This window comes from Scomber scombrus, chromosome 13, assembly GCF_963691925.1.
Source record: "Scomber scombrus chromosome 13, fScoSco1.1, whole genome shotgun sequence".
Classification (NCBI taxonomy): Eukaryota; Metazoa; Chordata; class Actinopteri; order Scombriformes; family Scombridae; genus Scomber; species Scomber scombrus.
In genome coordinates, this window is record NC_084982.1 from 6328645 (window position 1) to 6346787 (window position 18143).

Below are 18143 nucleotides of genomic sequence, written 5' to 3' on the forward strand. Positions count from 1 at the left end.
CTCTTAACCAGCAGCTACAGGCCCCTTTGGTGAACTGCATTTATAATTAGTCATCTAGTGTGGTCAGTATTATAACATATAAAATGGATTCAAATAACTTTGAATTCTGCACAAACATGGGATTAGTTAGAGCAGCTAATTAATGCATTTAGCCAGTGTTAGCCTCTACGTCTCAATACCAACAAGAGAATTGTTGGGATTTGCTGTGCTGTGCAAACTATTTAAATGCATGGTTTTGCAAAGTTGCATAGTAATAGATTTTTGAAGGTGTTGAAAAACTTACTTTTAACAACATTTTATTACAAACTTGAATAATTGGGGGAGGGAACTAGAGTAGTTCATTGTGTCTATAAATAGTCTGACATGTTATGGCCCAATGAAACTCTGTTATATGCATTCCCCAGTAGGACTGCCAAAGCTTTAAAGCTGCACTAATTTTTATTAATGGGGACCTATTATGCTTTTTGTTATTTTCAGTTGTATATATATGATGTTACAATGGCAGATGCTCATATTAAACATGGCCAATGAGTCAGATAATGAGGTAAATATATGTAGAAGTAATCCCTGTGAGCAAAAAGCACCGACTTCAGACTGCTCTGAACATTCGGTTTACAACAGTTTAGTTACAGTATGTGAGTTCACTGCTCTGCTCTAATAACATTATGGCATTTTTCCATTTTTCTTTGGGGGGGGGGGGGGGGTCATGCTGAGCCTTGACTCGAGCTGGCAAGGTGTGCATGTTTCTCCCTTACACAACAGGGTTGTTTACCTGTTGGAGGTTTGCTGGTCGGGTTAGGGTTAGGGTTAGCCCACTTTACGTTTAACTTTATCAAACGAATATAAATGTCCTCACCTCATCCAAGTCTCTGTTCTCCCTCACAGCAGCTGCTTGTGCAGAGCTCTGACCAGTCTGATCACCGGCTGCCAGCCATAGCGCACACATAACTTCATTGATAAAATAAAATCTCTGGACAAGCTGACGGGACTTGATTGATAAAAGCAAGGCTATTTGTTTTATTTTATCGTTGTAGCTCAGTTTGAAAAAGTTTAGAGTTCATTCTCTTAATAATTCTTTATTCTAAAATAAATTATAATAATTATAATAATAAATATTCTAAAACTTTTTGATAAAATACATTTGTTGAATCCAAGCTAAATCAATTGAGGTCACCACAGTTTAGATATCCGTGCCTATTGAGGTTTTGTTTTTTGTTTTTTTAACCATGTGACCCCAAGGGGCCCTGTACTGTATTATACATATGTGCTGTAGTTTATCGTACTGCCGGAATTCTGGAATATTACTGGCCATATTGGCCGTAAAAAAAAAAAAAAAGTCTAGCGAAAACTCTGCAGCTCTTTATCAAACATCATCATCACTGTGTCTTTTTCTACTTGCTCTATTCCTCCCTGCATTATTTTCTAAGTGATCCACTGAACAAAGAACTCCAAATATCCCCATATGTTGTGTGGACTGGTTTTTAAAGCCCCTAACAAAGATTTCTATTTCAGTTACACATTTCATTTCCTGTGAATTCTTTACAATAAAAGTCTCCTTTTATTTAGTCATTTTAAAAGCTTTTAATATGAAGCAGTAAAGCAGGAAATGTTGGGTTTGCATCATTTGTAACTTAACACCACTCTGATACATGCTGCCCCTCAGCAAGATTTTGGAAAGCTGGCCAATCAAAATATAATGGGCTCATCAGGTGGGGAAAATTAAAGAGACAGGAGCTAAAAAATCCCTTTTTAAAATACAGAGGTTGACCTGAGGGACTGCATGAAGTCAAAGGCCAGCATGAGATAAATGAGGAGGTTTTTGAACTGTAAATCATAAAATTACTGTAGTGGAGTCCCGGAATAAGTTGGAAATGAGCATAATAGGTCCCCTTTAACAATGTGTGAAATTGCTACAAGGGATGTGACAGAGGTCCCTTGTAGTTATCAACCCATAGAAAATTATCACAGACACTTGCATGCCTTTATTTCTGGGAGGAAAAATCAAAAACCTACTGCTGTACACTACTTGAGAAAGCACCAAAGAGCAAACAAAGTTAGTGACCAGCTGGTGAACATGGTGGATCATTTAGCAACTAGAGAGCTTAAGTATCTCTCAAGAGTTGGTTAAGTCCAAAACAGCGCTAAAAGGAGAGTGAAACATGATTCCAAATGAACGCTAATGTTGCTCCATGTCTGCTTGATGTGGTAACAGGCAAATGTTGGCCGTAACAACTCTATCAGATACATCAATGCTATGTTTACAGCTTGTTTTGATATTGCCTTACATTTTTGAAGAAAAAAAAGGAGAAGCCAAATTTTAGTTTGTTTTTGTTTAATTGTTCAGCCAGAGAAGCATGCCAACTTCACTCATTCATAAAACTGAAACAACTTGACTTTTCTGTGTAAGGTTGTTCCTAAAGAACATTTAGTGTTTTTGCTGGATGTATTTATTTGACTTTGTCTTAATATACAGAACATACAGGTGGTGGTTTTGCATGTTTTAGCCATTCACTGGATTTGATATATGGGTTACATTATTGACAATATTCCAAATCCCAAATATCCATAAGTGATGACACAATAGTCCTGTTATTTCCACACTCATAAGAATATTGTTTTTTTACAGTCAAAGGGCAGGGATGATGCAACAGGGTGTGAAGAGTGTTGTTGTCTTTTCTTTGTTTCTCTCTCTAAATATAAGCATGTCGTCACCTGAACATCTCACCTATGGATGATAAAGAAGTACTTATAATGTCTGTCACCACTCAAACACATACCCCGTTCTCCTTGTATAGCCCCCCCACCTCTCTCCCTGTGCAAGTTATCCCCTCCCACTCTCCCTCTCTGTGAATGCCACAGGCCTCTCACCCAGCAGTCCAGATTTAGACCTCAACCTTTCCCAGACATTCAGACCCAGCTGGCTGAAACCGTCCGGTGGAGCGCTTCCCTTTGCGTCCAATTCCTTCTCCTTTCCTTTCTCTCCTCGTCTGCCCTTCTTCACCACGCCTGGATTCTTTTCATCACGTCTTTATCTAATATGGTCAAAGAGCCTCCCAGATGTTTCTGTTGGACGGCGGGTTGAGGGTGTTCTAGTCTTTTGTTTTGATGCCCAGGGCCTCACCCCTCGATCTGGTTCCACAGAGGCACACCTCCTCTTCCTCTTCCCCAGCCATGGAGCCTTTTGCAGAGGTAAGAAACTCGCCTGGCTGAATCTCAACCAGTTGTTTGATTTCACTGCCAATGCATTTTGTGGGCAATGAACAATTATAATAACTGACATTTGATGTTGTAATTTCACGTTCACATAACTTTCACTTAGCTTGTTAAAGACCTGAGGCATCAGGCAGCTGAAGTGCCTCTTGTTAAGAAATAGACTTGCTCAGATTTGCTCTGGTTCTCCAGCCAAAAGAGTAATGCTAGTAGAGACACTTCACTTCCTGACCCTAGTCCCAAGTCTATACAGCTTTAGTGTCTCTGTCCTGTTCGAGCCCAATGCAGATTTGGCTCTGCTCATAGTTCAGATTACATCTAGAATTTATTCACATATGCATGCATGCTGGTTGTGAAGTACACAGATAAAGCAAAAAGAAAAAAAATTGCTGCTGCAGGAGGTGCAATCTGCAATGTAAAAGTAGATTGTTCTTTTTTTTGTTAATGTAGTGTCTCAGTTTCAAAGTCATGTCCTAGCACACACCAGCACATGTGGTCTGGTAACCAACACAAACAGACACCCGGCAGGTGTGGACAGACCACCCCCTCAAAGAAAAAGGTATTAACAGAAGCCCACTGACCCAGACAAAATAATACCATCGTGACAGATCAGGCACAATACTCAGTACATGAAAAGAAGTTTTGCAATTGGCTGCTTTTCCTCAAAGACTGTGTGTGTGTCTGTGAGAACTGTATGTGGAAGTATATAGATAGTTGAATGAGTGAAGATCAAATACAATACAAATTAATTCAATTTCATAATATTACATTCAGTTTCAAGTTTATTCAATTATTCAAGAGAAACAATACAAATTTAAATTATGTGATTTAGATTCAGTTTTTTAATGCCATTACTCAACCTGAGCAGTTCAAATTCAGTTTCTAGTGACATATTTCAACCCATACTCAACCCTGTTCTGGTTTACCTCTCAGCTATTCTGGTTGACCTCTCAGCTGTGCATGCATATTTGTTTTTTCATTAGGATTTTGCCACAATGGAAGTAAGCTAACATTAGCTTGTATAGGTGGGTTAACAGTTAGCCAGGTTGTTACCAGCCAGAACTGATAAGCATTGCTATATCTCTGGCTTAAATTTAAACAATCTCAAAGTTAAATATTAATTATATTATATTGTACCTCGCAAAAACAAAAAAAAGAAGGTAAAATGTAGCTAGCAAACACGAGCAATCTAGCAAGCCTGTTAAGATGTAGGAGCCTCTGTTGACATCTTTTGGTTTATTTTGATTTCATTACTTTGAATCATTATGTTAAATCTGTATTCCGTACTCCATGTAGTTTTCATTTTTGTCTGTATGTACTAGTTTTATATTTACAATGTTGCTTTACTTGTACCTTTGTAAACCCGTGTTAACAAAGAAGGGGTTTTTTTTGGGCGGGGGGGCTTTTTTAATCCCTCTAAAGTGGCATCACCACAGGTAAATTACTATGTTCAAAGTGGACGGCTTATACCTCTGCGTGAACATAGCATTTTGTGTTCTGTAGCTTGCTAAACGGCAAGATTCAGATTCATGTTCATGCATGTTCTCACCTCACTTACTCTGTATCTGTCAGGCGTTTAGTCTTAAACCACTGAGGTCAAAATTAATTCTAAAAATGTAAGGTCCAACCAGGGTCTCGTCATTACCGTTTGAAACCATGCCAGAGACATTTAAACACAAGTCACAGCACAGCTTTTAATCACAAAGTCAAAATAAGGAAATTGACCTGTGATACAGCGATACCACTGAAATACGATCTCGATGAAGGCTTCCAGTTGTGGAAAGGTTGATCTGGTATCTTCTATAGCTACCAGTGGATGGTCACTTAAGGTCAACATATGAATGAAAAGCTATTTCAATGCATGCACACTTGTGGTGCAGGAACATTCGCTGCAGAGTGACAATCTGAGTGGCAAGTATAAGAGAGTTAATTGTATATGTCATTCTACATAGAAAGTACGTCTATTGTATCTTATCTATTTCATCCCATCAATCAACCCAACCTAATGGTGACAACAGGGCAATAAGGCAGCTGCCACTTCCTCCAGCTCTTTCTAGGAATCTCTGGGAGCCTCCAAACATGCTGGAGGCTGCAGTCACTCCAGGTTCTCTAGTTGGTTCTTTTAAGTGTGGAACCATCAGAGGGATTTAGGGGCTTTAATGTCTCCAATCCATAGACTAAGCATCAAGTAGACTTACATACGCTAAATATAATCATCCAAAAACTGCATCATTTGAAAATGTACTTTAGTCATCAAAACAACTACACTGTCACAACACAGAATTATTGTGATGATACCGCAGTTTAAAAAAAAAGTTTTGCTGTTTTTGAACTTCAAAATGTGTTCATGCTAAAGAGTCTGAATCTGGTTCAAACCTTGCATCAACAAATCAATACAGATGAAATACTATTGAACACTGCACAGTATTATAGGAAACCACTTAGAAAGCTACATTATATAATTTAAAAGAAAAAATATATTGTTGGGGACAGGGACCAGAAATACTGGTTTAATGTAACAGGCTGCAGCACCCTCAGCACACTACAGTTATGGAAACAAGTAATATGACTTGCTGAGAAGGTAATGGTTAATTACATCCCACATAGTGCAAAAATAAAAGCTGTGCTTGGAAACCCTTACTGTCTCTGTGCTGTCAACACAGTTTTTTAAAATTATCTAAGTAGGAAGGAGGACTGAAGGAAGCCTCTAACCTCTGTCATTGATTGTTCACAGGCTCCCTGGATCTCTCAAACGCAGCTGAGTTAAAAAATTCCTCCAATTTCCCTTTAGTTCATAAGTTGCTCTAAGGTTTTCCATACCTGGCTTGTGCTTCTGCAATTTCCTCATCGACAGTGTCTTAATCGTATCTCTCCACTGACTGAGTCAGTTATGTCAAGTTGGCTCTGGATACTTCTTCCCTCAAAGCTGATGCCCATCAACAGGTTCTTGGCTTACTGCCATGACATACACTTGCACATTTGTAGACACTGCTTACAGCTGCCCTTTCTACATGTCTCCATCTTCTGCCAGAATACAGGAGAGACTTGTTCAGCTGCAAGTGATAAATCACTGAGAACAAGTGTTTCCAGCAAACCTGCAGGGTACATCTGGCCTGTCCAGTGTAAACAAACAGTCGGACAAACAGCTGCAACAAACTGTCACCTCTTGTCATCCACCAAGAGAAAGAAAGAGCTTTGTTAATGCCAAGCCCCTATTGTGTCTCCCTGATGGTCATGGATCCAGTTTGCAGTGACATGCTTGATACAATGTGACACTATCTGAAAACAGTATCTGTCAGATTCCAGTCATGAACAGACAGAAATGAACCACAACCACTCAGGTATCAGATAGCTCTTTAAGGCAGTCACGGAGCAAAGGACCTTCCTGGCTACCGACCACTACTATGTTACGACCACTTGCGTACATGTTCTATGTATTTGTGTATATGACTTCTGTGTGTTGTGGTTCTCTGTCTCTTGTGATGCCTGTGTGTGATGGGCTGAAGGTTTTTCTCTGTGAAATGCTGTATATACATTGCCAGATTGATGTAATAACCCGGGTTTGGTAACATTCTCTTCAATTATTTTTTCTCTTGTTTTTGTTGAATTAGAGGTTAGATTAGAGACTTGTCTTTTTGTTACTTTCTGTTGGAGGTGGTCATTTTAGGTTGCTCAGCTTTAGTTCCCTGTTGTTTTATTTGTTTTGCTGTTAGCCCACCCTGAAGTGAAAAGATTTTAAAATAAACCTTTAAAAGGCTGCAAATCCTCTGCTGCTGTTCTTGGGAGCTGGGAAGAGGGGAGTCTTATCTTTCGTGTTCCGCCAGAGTTCCCTCTCTCTATGCCAGGTCATAACAGTGGGGTCATTGCTGTTGTGTGTGGAAAAAATTCTTCAAAGAGTAAACTCTGAGCCACTGGTTAACTCTTGATATACTTCCTCTCCCAGGTACCCTTATTTGAGCTGGACCAGGACGAGTATGATGATGAGGATTCTCTCTCAGTGCGGAGCAGAGGTAAAGAAGAGAAAATTTGGACATGTATTTATATTGTTTGGCATAATCTACTATTTCAATGCCACTACTATTATTTCTACTATTCTGCTGGAATTATTGGCCAGGTACTCACAACTGCTTTGTGTTTATTAGCGACAATGAAAACAAAACTATGGCCTGAAAAAAAAACACGTGCTGAGGCCCATATCAAATTCAAAGTTTATAATGATTGCTGAGAAAAATGTTATCCAGATGTGATTTTAATATCATTTTATCTCTGTGTCTTTCTGATTTCCTTAATTGCAGCTGTCTATTCATACGCTTTTGTGACGCCTGAAGGCTCAGACCCTGACATATTCATTTACATGAACTTTATGAAGAGTCACTGCTGCTATGACGCCATACCGACCAGCTCCAAACTGGTCATTTTTGACACAACACTTGAGGTATTGGACACACACACACACACACACACACACACACACACACACACACACACACACACACACACACACACACACACACACACACACACACACACACACACACACACACACACAAAGATGTTTGGTTTTCTCCTACAAGACCAGAAAGCCACTGTGATTTGTAGCATTTCCCAGTTCTAAGAAATGCAGATAAACCTGACTTTAGTGCCACTATAAACTTTTATTTTTATTTTTAGAAAGACCCACAACCAGTAACAGTCTAATACAGTACAAAAACTGTATGACAAATTTGGATTGTAATAAATATGTAATAAAATGTAATAAAACTTTGTGTGTGTTTTTGTCAGGTGAAGAAGGCGTTCTTTGCTCTTGTGGCTAATGGTGTGAGGGCAGCGCCACTATGGGATAACAAGCTTAAGTGTTTTGTGGGTGAGCCATACTGTATCTCTGTCTCTCTTGCATACATACAAGTGATGAATTACATGTGTTCAGTACTTAAATGAACTGAGTCAATCACCATTGTCACTGGAATGAAATTGGAGCTTACAAAGAGTACTTACAGTATATCGGCCTCTCAAAATTAGAGTGTTGGTATTGTGTCATGAAATACAAGCCAGTCAGTTTGCTGTATTTAAACTGGTCAAATTTAACTCATCAATCTAAATTGCTTATCTGAAACGGAATATTTAAAGAAAGATAACCCATTACAATCATCCCTGCGTTGCAGAGCTACTTTCTTTTTCGTCTCAAGGATCGTAAGACAGGGATGGTTCTGTGTCATCATGCCAGTGTTTGGAAATATCTAACTAATGGTCTTCGAATAGTCCTCCTCTACTCAAAAATATGTTTTTCCTCTTGTTCACTGTGCAGAATGATGCATGAATTTTTTCTGTACTCATTTAAAATTACAGATTTCGAGGGGTGGGCTTACGAGCAGGATTTGTGATATCACAACTAGTTTTGAAGCCAAACCTGGTCCAATATTCAACTTACACAAGTGTGATGTGTAAACCTGAAATATCCAGTGTACAAACACTGAAAATGGACTTTACAGTGAAATAGGAGGCATCCAGACAAGTTTGCATGAATAAAATTGATTATTTAAATCAGAAAATGTAATCAAAGAATAAACTAAATTAACAATCCAGCCAAGCATTCAGTGCCAACGTTTGGCGCCTTGATACTTGGTTCTGTGAACACAAAAAGTATTGAGGTTCCATACGTGTTAGAGGCTAATAGGTGTGTGACCTACTTTGGTTACCTCCCAGCAGTTTTGAAGCGCATCGCTGAGGGTTCAGGTTTCCTTAATGTGGATAGGTGGTTTCAGATGATCCTGGCCCAGTTTGCATGCTAACATTTAGAGGAAAGCAGGTCAACGATGAGACATTTGTGTTGCATTACAAACACTGACACCTCACTGAACACGAAGCGCTGATCATCATGACACTTATCTGTGATCATTTTCTGCTTGTAAGGAATTCTGCAGCAGCATCAGCAGTGTATGCACTCCCCTCTTAAGCTTTGCCAAAAAAAAAGCTTGCTCATCAGCCTGAATGAAGTGACTAAGTAGGCCTCCAACAGCTTAAAACTAAACATTTAGTCTATTGCTCTGGTGACATACTTCATGTAAAAAACAAATCGCTGTGAACATATTATTTAAGTTGAGGGTAATAAGACATATAAAGATTTCTATTATCATTTATTTAATATTATAACTACGAAAATACATTACCTAATAGAGGGAAATACATGTGTTACATAATCATGTTGCATACATATTCCTATGAAAACGTAGAGCAGGAATTAATGCAGGCACAGCACAGTGTGAGGATAATGTTTGACAAGTAAAAGTTCTTGTCTGAAGTAAAGCTGATGTTTGACCTAAGTAAAAGTACAGAGGTACTGTACGCAAAATATATTTTAAAGATTAAAAAGTCATGCACAATGACCCTGTTCAGTGTTATATTGCCATACATTATTAAACTGGATTAGTTTTATTGAAGCATTATGAGTGAAATATTTGTCTTTTGTTAAAAAATACTGCATAACCATGTGTCCAGTATGTCATTGCAATGGATTTAAGAAAATAAAATGAGATAATTTCAAATTTTTCTATATCAGCAAGCGCACAGCCCCTAATGATGCCTGTGCCAAACAGTCATCGATAAACAATAGTCTCCCCACGGATATGACTCACAGCTACACAATAACAATCAATGTGAAAATGCACATGTATGTTGTCTGCGTTCATAAAAAACCCCAAATGTAAATAATGTCTCTTAAAGGAAGAAGACATTTTATCAGGAGCAAATAACAGTCTTGTAAGTCATTTGCCAGATATAATTCACTGCTGTGGTTATCTGTTTGAAAATATGCCACTGATAATTCCATGTCTGATGTTTCAAATGCGTGTGTGCGTGTGTGTGTGTGTGCGTGTGTGCAGGTATGCTGACCATCACTGACTTCATCAACATTCTCCATCGTTATTACAAATCTCCTCTGGTGAGCTGTGATTCTGACTTTTTGATTGAACATATGTAGAAAATAAACACACTATGCCTATATGTTTTTTGCATGTAAGCTTTCATTTGTGTATGTAACAGACAATCAAGTTCATTGGTGTTTAGTTGACAACCCAGCACTGTCACATCCAGCAATACAACAAAAAGCAGAAAATCAACAATGGCAACCATCCTCGAAAAATGTCTTAGAGATTAGACTGACACATGGCGGCTGAGGCTGAGGATCTGAGATGATGGTTGTTTTGTCTGCAGGTTCAGATCTATGAGCTGGAAGAACACAAGATAGAGACATGGAGAGGTCAGTGCAACACAACAGTATATTTATATAGTACCAAAAGTGTTATCTTTCATTTAAATTCAAGTAGTTTGTGTCTTTTAATGTGTTTTCTGTCTCTTGGCAGAGATATATCTTGAGTACTCAAATAACAAACTGATCAGCATCACTCCTGACGCCAGGTGAAGCCGGTCTTTGTGATAATTCATTAACATCAGGGTTTATCTTTTTAAGCCATTACAAAAAAAACACTATCCTAGTTTTGATGAGTTTTCTCATCCTCTCAGCCTCTTTGATGCCATCTACTCCCTGTTGAAGAATAAGATACACCGGCTGCCAGTCATTGACCCAACATCAGGAAACGTCCTCCACATCCTAACTCACAAACGCATCCTCAAGTTCCTCCACATATTTGTAAGCCAACACCTCCCTGAAGGCGGTAGAGAATTTTTCCAAAACCAGAGCTAAATCCTCTGCAAGACTTTGTGCACCGCCACCGACTGTATATGAACCTCAATATCAACTCAAATCCCTTTCACTGACAGTACAACACATAACTTTGTGTGTGAATGAGATTCATTACCCAAATCCATTTAAGACGTGTTATTCTGAAAACATACAAAATTGGAAACTAGGGCCCTTTTACTATGATTTGTGTGTGTGAAATACATAGAAAACATGACTGAAAATGAAAATTTGTTTTCCATATATATATTTCTCTTCCAGTCTTTTGTATTTCAACTCAAATTTGAGATTCAATGTATCTTGTCTTTTCTTCTCCTCCCCCTCAGGGATCTATGATTCCTAAACCAAGGTTTCTGCAAAGGCAGATCTCTGAAGTGGCGATCGGTACCTTTAGAGAGATTGCTACAGTCCAGGAATCCGCCACTGTCTATGACGCTCTGACCATTTTTGTAGAGAGAAGAGTGTCAGCTCTGCCTGTAGTGAACGAGCAAGGTAGTCCATAATGACATTGACATTTGGTGCTTTTATTCACTTGGGAAACAGGTCACTTCGTTAGTCTTTTTCTGTCAGAATCACAGTCAATCAAATGGTGGGTTAAATCCCCAAATTCTTGTAAACTATGATGCAATGTTTAAAAGTTGAATTATTAAAAAAAAAAAACAGTTTGACCACAAATGATTCCTAAGTCTTCTTTTATGTATTATAGCACACTCAAGTTGACTGTAGCACTCATCTTTTTTTCTGTTTGTACATTTCTCATCTCTAGATAAAGTGGTGGCGCTGTACTCCAGGTTTGATGTCATTGTAAGTTCATGTCACACCTAACGCACCACTACAACTATGATAAATAATAAAACTAGAAATCTTTCTCTGCATGATGAATCATATCACACAACAAATTTAAAGACTGTATGTGTTACTAGCTACTAGCAACTAGAAGTTCAACTAACTTCAACAAACTACAGGTAGCAGCATAAGATTGTTTTATCTTTTTCTCTGTCTTTAAGAACCTCGCAGCCCAGAAAAACTACAATAACTTGAACATGACGATGCGGGAGGCCATTGCCTCCAGAGCCTGTTGGATGGAGGGAGTTCTGAAGTGTTACCCTCATGAAACCCTAGAGACCATCATCGACCGCATTGCTAAGGCTGAGGTAACACACATGTACTATTGTAGCTTTAATTGTAACATCCACATACTGACTGATTAAGTCAAATTTGAAACCACATTACTTTCTTTAGTATACAGTACCAGTCAAAAGTTTGGACACAACTTCCCAGTCCATTGAATGAGAAAGTGTGTCCAAACTTTTGACTGATACTGTAGATCACCATGTGATCCCATGTAATTTGAATTCCCTCTTGCTCTTTTGTTATTTCCTTTCCTTTTTCATTTCCCTCTTCTCAGCTCAAGTTTGTGGTCCAAGTTGTCAGTGATGATTCATTTTTTTGGACTATAGATGATCATACAGTAACAGCCAAATCCTAACCATTTCCCTGCTAGGTGCATCGTTTGGTGTTGGTTGACAATGAAGATGTGGTGAGAGGGATTGTCTCTCTGTCTGATCTCCTACAAGCCTTGGTCCTCACTCCTGCAGGTATTGATGCACTCTACTCCTAACTCAACCCCCTCCATCCATCCCTTGCTTTCCCTCTCAGTCACCCTGGTTATCCACCCATCTGCCTATCCAACTCCTCATCCTCGAAGGCTTCTAGTTGCTTCTGGTGATCCACGCTCCTTCTCCTCCTGTAATGGCTCCTACCAACCAAACACCTCTACTTTCAACGTTTTTTTTTATCATCCTGAAAGCAACAGGTGTCTTTCTTTCCCCGGTGTCACCATCAATCAAAGTTGAACCTCTGCCAGTTTCCTTCCTCTCTGAAGTCTCTGGATACTATCCACGTTGTTCTAATACCGAGCATATTTGCCCTCATTAAACACACCACAACCCTCAGGGATTCCTCTGAAGCCTCCTGCTCCTGAAAGATCAATCTCTGAAATGTTTTCTTAAACAATTTGCTGTGATCAACTAACCATCTATTTTAAAATCTTCTGCTCCTTCAAAATCAACCAACTGCCTCACCTGGAACCTTGTGTACTGACCAACATCCTTAAACATCCTTCTAACATCTGAAATCTCAATCTAAATAATCCATACTGCCCTAACCTCCTCTGATAAACCCTTCCCCTGCTAAATCAACAAAAACCTACTTCTTCCCTTTGATATCAACCAGCCACCTCTGGTGAAACTTCACCAAAACTCTGAATGGTCCTCTGAAACCTTTTGCTTTTGCCATTGAATTCTTAATCTTCAACATCTGTAAGTTGCCCCCACAAAAATCCTGTGAAATCATCAAACAACCAAGAAAATCTTCTGAAATCTCATCTGAATATCCTACCAATCAGCCCTCGTCTTCTATGTTCTACGAAGTCCATCACCAACCCTCCACACCCTCTCCCAAACATCCCTCATTCATCAATCAGCCAGCATCTTCAGGCTGCAGTTCCTCCTCTGAAACCACCGTGCCACCAACACCTCTTAGCCATTCCCCAGCCCCACACATTGCAGGTAGGATGCCCTAGCTAAGCTGCCAGTGGCTGCCTGACTAAGCTTGCATCTTTACTTTTTCTTTTTGCCACAAGGTCTTACTGCTGCCCATTGTGGTGCCTCTGGAGAACATCCAAGAGGATAATATGAAGGGGAACTGGTACCCATGTAATTAAGGCTTCTATTTCGTACAGTTTTAGCAAAAACAAAAAGTCAAACAAGTAAGGAAAAAAATCGATAGAACTTCATAGCTTTTCCCTATAGCAATAATATAATGTAATACTTACAGTGTCCTGTAAGGTTCACTTAAAATGATTATATCTCATATCAAATACCATCGCAGAGTTAAAAAGCAGTGATTTTGATTTCAACGGGGTACCATTCCCAACCCATCTCTGGTTGGACATTATATGTTACCAGAGCATCACATTAATGATATGAGTGGAAACACCACTAGGAATTCCCATCATTAATGTGATGGTTAAATAAAATCATTGTTAATAGTGAGCATGTGAAAGAAAGTTGAATCTGAACCCTCCTAACCTGATGCGCCAGATGGTTTGTTACACAGAACCATCTGAAAAGTCATCCTTGCCAACTGTTTGGAAAAGAGGAGGCACTTTCAAAAAATACGTGGCAGGCGATTGGATGAACTATCTGTCGATCACTGTCTTACCTTGCAAGGCAGCTGGATTTGCAAGGTCACTCACGGGAGAATCCTCATACTGTAGGATACTGATAAGTCCGAACCACTGGTGCACAAGCACATGGATTCTTGTGTGATGTTGTAATCTTGCGAATCCAGCTGCCTTGCAAGGTAAGATTCCTCCCCAACACCCTCCCTCGTCATCTGATGATTCATGTCAAAACTGGTTTGTGTTTTGAAAGTGCTTTATTTAATTTGGTTGAAGTATTTGCAGACATCCTGTCTAGCTGTCTGGATGTTTGTGAGATCTCTCTCTACTGAGGTCTCTTCTAGCCTGACATGTCAGAGTATCAGACCTCTCCACCTCTGACCTGGCTTCCTAGTTTGTTTTTTATGATTTAACATAAACAATAATGAAAATTAAGTTCAAAGTTGACTTTTAACATTGGAAAACAGAAGTTGAGAAAACAACCGTATCATAATTTCAATTTAGTATCTCTCTTCTCTTTTTATTTGATATTTTTATATTGTGTCTCTATGTTTTGTCTTTTATTGTAAAGTACTATACAACATATGCCCTAGAATGGTGTTCTATATAAATACATTTTACTTACTGCTGGAGCTGTCCATCCTATTACCCCATCTTCATCAGCAGACTGAGTTTGCCCTGTTGTTGTGGAGTTGTAGATGTTCAAATTTTCCGTTTTAAAAATAATGTTTATGGAGACTTCTCATTCATATTTGCCTAAAAATAACAAATGGGCATCTGCTGATGAAGATCATGTGATATGGTCAACAGCTCAACAACAGCTACTAAATGGGCCTTGTGTTGAGTTTTTTCAAATGAAGAAGTAAATGGACATGTTAGGCTGAAGACCTCGCAAACCAAGCCTGCCTCTTCGTTTTTGACCTCTGTTAGCATGTCATTATGCTGCGTTTACATCATACCAGATTTACTTTCAATTCCAACAGCTATGTTGTAGAAACTGTAATTTCTCACTTGGATTCACACGTCCTCAAGTGATGCTTACATTGTCTCACTGAAGTCACTGAACTGGTTTATCAGTGAATATGTTATGACCAAAAATATGTGCCACCAGTAATTGATTTTAAGGCTGTCCAAAAACGTAAACACTTACCCATCCAGCCAGGTCATAAAAAAATATGTCATCTGGTTTTTCTGATATGATGTGAACAACATAGCCTTGATGAAACCCGTCTATGTCCTTAGACTGTGTGCTTGAGTGCTTGTCTCCTGTCTCAAAACACTATGAAATAAATGATTATGACATTTGGTTTTGTGAATATGTACAAAGCGAAGATTGGGCTTTGTAGTCATGAAAAGACTGTATGGCAGTAACTTTTTTAAGGTAAAGTTTGCAAACAGTTATGTTTTGGTAAAAGACATAACTTGGTAAAATGTGTACAATTTCACTATTGATTAGACCTTGTTTTAGCAACACTATTGTCACAAAGTAATAACCCTGTTTCAGAATAACTTTAGTAATTTTCTCATTTGATCTTTTCAGATATTTATAAGAGATCATGCTTTCAAGACTGAAGAAAACAAGGTGGAGACTCCCGTGACACAAGACTATGGGGAGGCAGAGTAAACTACAGACAGGTGACAAATTAAAGTAAAAAACAACAATGTGTCTTAATAAGGTTTTGGGACATCACGTGCTGCCAGAACAGCTTCAATGTGGCAAAAGATTTTCCCTCATTTGGAATTTTGATGATGGTGGAGAGCTCTCTCTGTTAGGTGTTCAATAGATGTTCAACTGTGTTGAGATCTGGTGACTGTAAAGGCCATAGCATATGATTCACTCATACTCATCAAAGCATTCAGTGACTCCTCGTACCCTATGGATGGGGACAATGTCATCCTGGAAGAGACTACTCTCATCAGGATAGAAATGTTTCATCAAGGATAAAGATGATCACTCACAACAACTTTGTATTGATTTGCAGTGACCCTTTTCTCTAAGAGGACAAGTCAGCAAAATGCCCCCCACAGCTACTGTAGGGGTCAAGCATTCAGACTTGTACCAGTTTTTCGTTAATTTGTCACCCGTCAGTAGAAGTTAGTAGTGCAGGTTTGTGGCCACCAGCTTCAGTACAAAAGGGAGCGAAAGTGGAAACTGTTTCAACCCCCTCCATGAGTACCAATATTCTGCCCTTTAGCAAGACACTTTTTTCCCAAGTGAAGCTGCTCAGTGGACGCCAATAGAAGACCGCTTGTGCTGGGAAACTGATCTGTATCATGGATGTGCCTGGAAATAGCATGAAACTGATGATGCACACCCAGAGACTTTTAAAGGGACTTTGATTGACATGAAATGATGAAATTATTTCCTGTAAAATGTCTTGTAATTTTTGTTTGTACTTAATTTTCTTGTTGAACACAAATCACATGGTCACACATACATTGAAAATAATGAATAATTGAATTCAGATACCATTTTTGTAAAGCACTTATGCTCCAGTTACTTTGAAAAACAATACTTATTTTGAGTGTATTTGGCAGTGTTTTTAGGCTACTGCATCTTCCCTTTGGAGTGATCATAAGTTAGTCATATCTGTAGATGTATAAAGTTGTAGATAGTGACCAATAGGTTTCATTATGAGAATAGAAAAGGTTATTTGTCTCTTCCCCTCAAAACAACCCATAAAAGAAAATAGTTCATATTAATTGTTAGAATAATCTTAGGAGATGGAATGTAGACAATCTCATGTGTTGAAGTTTGATCATTAGACTCTCCTCCATGCCTTTTGTCTCTGAGAAAGAACAGCCATTATTCACACAACCTTATGTGTCAGAGTATGTAGTTTTTTTTTTGACTTTCTTATATTTACAGTCTCACTGTGACTATTCATATCTTCAGACATAGAAAATAATATATATTTTATGTGTAATTGGAATTAAAGTTGGAACTAAAGTGGAGACACCTTGTATTTGAAAGCATACATCAAATGAAAACATGTTAAATGACAATTCACATTTGCGATAAAATAACTTAAATGCAGATACTGTTATTGGAGATTCCACAATATTACTTTTGATACGGTACCACTCTTATTTTATTTTTTATTTTAATCGAAATGTGATTAAAATACATGTAATTAACAGTAAGTGTGTTCAGAAATAAAGTTCAGCAGGCTGATGCAGCATCTGAGCTCAAGTTTGATTGAAAGTTTGCATGTAAAGTCACAATTGGGCTAGTGCTTCTCACTGAACTCACCACTCTCTATTTACATTACCACTCAACTGTGTCTTCCCTTCTCTAAACCCTTTCCCTAACCCATATAGTGGCATTTCAACGTGTGCACTGTGCAGTTAAAATGGATGAAAAAGCAACAACAGTCATGTGACAGAAATGAAAAGACTAAGAATGTATGAATGAAAAAGGAGGAAGTCATGTATGCCATTCTGAGTGAATAGCTGACATTAAATAGCAGGTATTTGTCTTTTACCTCATTATAAATCCAACAATCATTTATTGTCAGCTGTGGATGTGTGGATGGCAAGGCTACAACTTTCTGTGTTTACTTGTACGTTTGTCTAATCCAAGTGACAGTAACTGTGTAGCACTTTCAATATGAATGTAAATGGATGTGGTCGGTCAAATGCAGTATGTTTCCTGTGTAAATATTTAAAATAAGCTTTCCTCCCACTTTTCTACCATTAAATACAGCACATGGTGATGATATAGTGGACAGGTGATCGAGTTGGCCGCTGATCCTTGCTGAATGACAGACAGCCCGTCTTGGTGGGAGGGTGTGAGCCTGACTGGCTGCTGTGTTTACCAGAGGTGGATTTGTTAACTCTGCCAGTTTCACACATCCTGGTCACATGATTAACACACACAAACACATATTTTGTCTCTGCTTTTATCTTGATGTCCCTCCACAGGTGATTTAAGGGCAGCACAAAGACAACTACTGATGAATGTTTATATTATTGCTAAATTCTTTGGAGTATGCTTCAACAGACCATGAATCACAAATAATGAAAATAGTACTACTAATAATATTATCATAA

General features: G+C 38.6%; 1 protein-coding gene across 1 annotated transcript; it reads left to right on the plus strand.

Annotated features, from left to right (window-relative positions):
• Positions 1–3105: 3105 nt before the first annotated feature.
• Positions 3106–12593, plus strand: prkag3b (protein kinase, AMP-activated, gamma 3b non-catalytic subunit). Its single transcript, XM_062431473.1, has 12 exons — positions 3106–3189; positions 7154–7244; positions 7506–7645; positions 7993–8074; positions 10089–10147; positions 10420–10465; positions 10569–10623; positions 10729–10855; positions 11233–11398; positions 11673–11710; positions 11914–12060; positions 12411–12593. Exons 1-12 carry the CDS (start codon positions 3106–3108, stop codon positions 12525–12527), a joined length of 1152 nt encoding a protein of 383 aa, XP_062287457.1. The 3' UTR covers positions 12528–12593.
• The last annotated feature ends 5550 nt before the right edge of the window (positions 12594–18143 follow it).

What these genes read in the sequence shown, in the direction of transcription:
- prkag3b (XM_062431473.1), top strand. Translation starts at nt 3,106, where the DNA reads ATGCCCAGGGCCTCACCCCTCGATCTGGTTCCACAGAGGCACACCTCC. An exon ending in GTTATTACAAATCTCCTCTG is followed by an intron (nt 10,148 to 10,419) that starts GTGAGCTGTGAT and finishes TTTTGTCTGCAG; the next exon opens with GTTCAGATCTATGAGCTGGA. An exon ending in TCAAGTTCCTCCACATATTT is followed by an intron (nt 10,856 to 11,232) that starts GTAAGCCAACAC and finishes CCTCCCCCTCAG; the next exon opens with GGATCTATGATTCCTAAACC.